The sequence below is a fragment of the Emiliania huxleyi genome (genome assembly GCF_000372725.1).
Source record: "Emiliania huxleyi CCMP1516 unplaced genomic scaffold EMIHUscaffold_415, whole genome shotgun sequence".
Classification (NCBI taxonomy): Eukaryota; Haptophyta; order Isochrysidales; family Noelaerhabdaceae; genus Emiliania; species Emiliania huxleyi.
Window position 1 is genome coordinate 2,053 of NW_005198864.1, and position 5,000 is coordinate 7,052.

General features: G+C 64.8%; 1 protein-coding gene across 1 annotated transcript in view; it reads right to left on the reverse strand.

Moving 5' to 3' along the window:
* EMIHUDRAFT_470312 (hypothetical protein) overlaps nt 1-1,279 on the reverse strand; it is a gene marked incomplete at its 3' end in the record, with an annotated part of 3,331 nt that extends 2,052 nt beyond the window's left edge. The window contains exon 1 of the mRNA XM_005769582.1: nt 506-1,279. Within this exon, the coding sequence (XP_005769639.1) occupies nt 506-1,240 (735 nt within the window). The remainder of the gene's footprint in view (nt 1-505) is intronic.
* Nucleotides 1,280-5,000: the final 3,721 nt, after the last annotated feature.

The window sequence follows — 5,000 nt, forward strand, 5'->3', positions numbered from 1 at the left end:
GGGTGCGCGGTGGCGGCGGGGACGGCGGGGATGGTGGCGACGAGGGCGGCGAGGGCGGCGCCGGCGGAGCGGACGGCGGCGGAAGCGAGGGCGGCGGCTGCGGCGGCGGAGAATGCGGCGGCGGCGGCGGCAGGGGCGGTGCAAAGGGGGACAATGGGGCAGCCGGTGGAGGGGGCGGTGTCTCTGGCGGTGGGGACAGAGGCGGTGGGCTCGGTGGTGGCGGCGATGTTGGCGAGGGAGGCGGCGACGGAGGAGGCGGCGGCGGGGAGGGCGAGGCGGAGGGAGGTGGGGAGGGCGAGGCGGAGGGAGGCGGTGACGGCGATGCGGAGGGTGGTGGGGAGGGCGGAGTGGAGGGTGGGAGCGGCGGCGGAGCAGAGGGCGGTGGGGAGGGCGATGTGGAGGGTGGTGGGGAGGGCGAGGCGGAGGGAGGCGGTGACGGCGACGCGGAGGGTGGTGGGGAGGGCGGGAAGGGCAGCGACGGCGGCGGCGGAAAACAGCCACTGACCTTGTCGCCATCGCACACCTCCTTGCTGAGGTTGGAAGGCGGCCTGCATAGCCGCCACGTGTCGTCCTCGGGGTAATTTGGAGTTCCTCCGTCGAAGGGGCCAGCGTAGTAGCTGCTACAGTTTCCCAAGTCAATCAACTTCTTGCAGGCGCCGCCTTGGGGGACTTGCGTGCGGCCATCCAGTTCGCTGCACGGCGGCGGCGGCGGCGGAGCTGGGGGAGGCGGCGATGGCGGCGGCGGCGACGGCGGCCCAGGCGGTGCGGCTGAGGCGAAGACGTAGAACTTGCACACCGTCAGCCCCGCCGCAGACGGCCGGTTGAGGTAGATGTAGCGCCCCAACGCGTTGATCTCCACCTCCAACATCACGTTCGACGACACGCTCACGTCTGACTTCACCAGCGCGTTGCCCGTGTACGTCTCCGCCGTCGAGCCGAGATAGATGTCGACGTCCGTCAGCCGCTCCGCGCAGCAGTCGTTGCGGTTCTGCAGCCGCACGTAGCGCACATACGCCTCGCTCCCGAGGTCGACGCCCCACCATTGGCTTGTGTAGTGGCCGCACTCGGCCCACGGCCGTCCCGTCGTGCTGTCGGCGAACGACAGGTCGTTCACGGGCGCCTGCTTGTCGAAGGAGCTCGAGTCCTGGTACGTGGTGGCCGTGCGAAGGTCGAGCAGCTGCACGTCAGGCGGCGGCGGCGGCGGCAGCCGAGGCGGCGATACGGGCGGAGGGTCAGCCATACAGCGGCGACAGCAGCGGCGGGCCCTGCCACAGTGGAACGCCACAGAAACCGAGCAGCAAACCACAAACAGCCGCCCCATAAAAAGAATTTTTGCGCAGCGGTACGGGACTGGCGCAGCGCATCCCTAGCAGCGCAGCGGGCAGGGCGGCTCGCGCAGCGCGCGCGATCGCGCAAGCAGCGCGCGCGAGCGAGCGAGCGAGCACACACACACACACACACACACACACACACACACACACACACACACACACACACACACACACACAGAGAGAGAGAGAGAGAGAGAGAGAGAGAGAGAGAGAGAGAGAGAGAGAGAGAGAGAGAGAGAAGGGTGAACTTCGTTTTTGGTAAAAAATGAATTTTACAACAAAACTCCGTCGCACAACACTGGGCACGGGGGTGGCGCGCACTGGCAAGAAAATATTTTATGCACGTAATCCCCCCCCCAGCCCGCCGGATTCTCAGTGTGGCCTCGCCCTCGCTCGGTGCGACGCCGCGCGAGTTTAGTGCTGCCTCGCCCTCGCAGATCCAAACCAACGTGAGCGATTGGCCTCAGGCTGCGTGCGCTGCGAGTATCGAAGGCTGCCAGATTCCACGCATGGCTGGTGACAAACTCACGATCGGAGCGCTTCGCGGTGGTGGCGGCCGGCGGCTCTACTTGGTGCTCGCGCTGCTCGTGCTCTGCGATGTCTGGGCATTCGAGGCGCTTCGCGCCGAGGTTGACCCGGATCTAACCTCGTCGCCGACAGGAGAATGACACCCATATAGGCGCTAGTCCAAGCTCAGAGATATTACGCAGGGCGCTTCGATGGAGTGCCAGACCTCGGACTCTACATCAACATGGCCGCCACTTGGCCGACTCCCTTGCTTCAGCTCGCCACCATCTTCACCCCCGTGCTAGACCGCATCCCCATCCTTCGGCGCGTCTCGCTCGGCTTCTATGGGTATGTGATCGTCTCGCTCGGGATCATTGTGCAGGACGTGCTCCCTCTTCCTGAGGCTGCTCACTGTGCCATCGTCCTGGTCATCGCCTCCTGCTCTGCGTGCTTGACGTGCTTAACGCAAGGCTCGCTCTGGCCCATCGCCTCCGTCTTCCCCACGCCGCAGATCCTCGGCGCGCTCGAGGTGGGCGCTGCGTGTGCGGGGTTGATCGTGTCCATCATCAACATCCTCTGTTTTGGAATCGCGACCGCCGCACAGGGCGATCAAGACCCGGTTTACCTGCTGCGCGTGCAGAGTAACATGTACTTTGGCGCGCTGTTGGTGTTCGCCATCGTGTGCATCGGCTGCTGGCGGTACCTTCGGACTCGCAACGCTACCTTCGAGTACTACTGGCGCGAGCACGACCACGGCCCCGCCGCCGCAGAGCCGCCGCCAGCGACGCCAGCGCCGTCTGCCGAGAGTCCTATTGGGATGGCGGCCAAAGAAATGTGGCGCTCAGCAGGCACGGTGGTGCTCGCGGCAGGCCGACTGACGCGAGTCTCCGGTGAAGACCTCTCGCGACACCGCGCGAGCAAGGCGGAGCAGCTCTCGCAGGTGCTGCGGCGGAGGAGCTCCGCGCTGTGCGACGGGGCCCTCTCGACCACGCGCGAGGGCGCCGAGGGCATCGTGGAGGCGCTGTCGCATGAGGTGTCGGCGATTCGCGCGCGCTCGCAGGAGGCGGCGCGCGAGCTGTCGGCCATGGCGCAATCCAAGTGCGCGGGGGTGGCGGGGGTGCTCGACATTGCGTACCGCATCCGCGTGGACGCCGTCATCATCTTCATCACCTGCTTCACAAAGCTGCTGCTCTGGCCCGTCGCAGTCGGCTCGCTGGCCTTGCCCGTCTGGGACGGCGGCAGTGACGAGAGTGCGTCGATGCGGCTCACGGGCGGCTTCGACAACATCGATCCTTCATGGTGGTTTCTGCTCGTCAACCTGGCCAACGGCGCGGGAGAATTCGTGGGCAAGGTGTTGGCGGCGTTCTACCTGCCGTCGCTCTGCCATCGCCCGCCGCTCACCGAGGGGAGGGCCCTCGTGCTCGCGCTCCTCCGCATCGGCGTCTACCTGCCTCTGCTCGTCGTGAGCATCGAGCCGTGGCTGATTAAGAGCTCGGCTGCCGTTCTCGCAATACTCTTTCTCGCGGCCGTTCTTTACGGCATCATCGTCTGGAATGCAGTGGCCAACGCGCCCGGCTCCGCGAAGCTTCACGATGACGAGCGCGGCCTTGCAGCGGCGGTCATGGTGACGACCATGTTCCTCGGGTTTGCGTCTGGCGCGACTGCTGCCATCGGCGTGAACCACGGCTTCGGACTCCTCCTTTAGCCACGGCAACCTCTTTCACCCACAGCAGGAGACGCTGCGTCTGACGCGTGTTAGTTTCCACTGGGATGTAGCATACTTGGGGAGAGCCCCCCTCAGGCGCCGTCACGCTTCGTGGCAATCGTGCGCGAGCCCCGTGCTGGTGGACCCACAGCCGAGGCGCCCGGCCAGTTGGAGCGTGTGCCTGTCGGGACCCTATAGCGCCTTAGGGTCAAGGCCAGCTCTCCTTCTCTCGTCCTCTCCCACTGCGGCGCTCTTCTCCAGTGAATGTTTGCGGCGTGCGGAGCGGTGCCACGCCCACGGCTACTGAGCACGGGACTATGCCACGTTCACTAGCTCGCGCCTCTGATAGCGCGACGCCTTACCTTTGGGCATGAATGATTAATCGCTTCACACTCCGCTGTGTTGTCTGCCGCATCTGACCGCGCAGACAATGGGGGAGTGTTGGGAGTGTGAACGCCCTACTCATGAATAGAGAGAGAGGGAGACACGTCTCTATCCTAGCGAGATGTCTGTGTGAACAGGACATGTGCGGGACGTGTCAGGCCGGCTTGCCTTTTGCTCTGTTTGTCGGTCGTCCGCTCAACCGCGGCTTGGCTGATGTAGTCTTGCGTGTACCGTCCCTGTACGCCTCGGTACAGACCCTCGCTCCGTGTACAGCTCACAATCTCGGTGTTGCTTATTTTCCCGGGCACGTTTTCTTTTGACCGCGCAAGACATAAGGGTGGCTCAGGGCTCTGCCCGCAAGGCAGTTACTGCCGCGTCCTGTTGATTATAAAAAGAAAGACCCTTCGCGCGTGTGAACTTCTAGGCCCGCGGGTAGTCTCACCCCATCCCCAGGGCCCTCCAGGGCTCGCACCTCAACCTCTCACAGACCAGCGCACAGCGCCATAGGACGTGATTCATTACGTATTTTTTCTCAATAACAAGGCTGTGAACTCCAACTCTCCAGCTCTGCGGACGCACGACGCCGACGTAGACGCGACATTCTGCTCTATGCAGAATCCCGCCGGCTCTGCGCGAGGCTCTGCGCCTGCGCCTGACCCCAAAGAAGAGGGCGGCTCTCTCCTCGAGAGCGAATCTGCATCTCCCTCTGCCTCCTCGGTCGCAGCTATCGACAGCGAGGCCGCGGCTGCAAAGTCGGATGTCGCCGAATCCGATGTACCCAATCACTCGTCGAGGTCAAGGCGTACACCCCCCCTGCCGACGACCGACGAGCGGGCGCTCTCCTCCATCGCTTCTGGCCACCATTCGCAAGCTCCTCACGGGCCCGAAAGCTCAAAGAGAGTGGTGTCTGCGCTCCTCTGCTGCTGTGCGCGCATCCCAATCTGCGGCGGTTGGTGCGACGCCAACGTGTCGCCAGAGGTGACGTGCTTGCGACAGTTCAGCAACGAGAAGACCGTACCCCGTCCGTGCCTCTGGCGGGGCGGCTGCCGCAGGGTATTTGAGAGCAGCCTGCT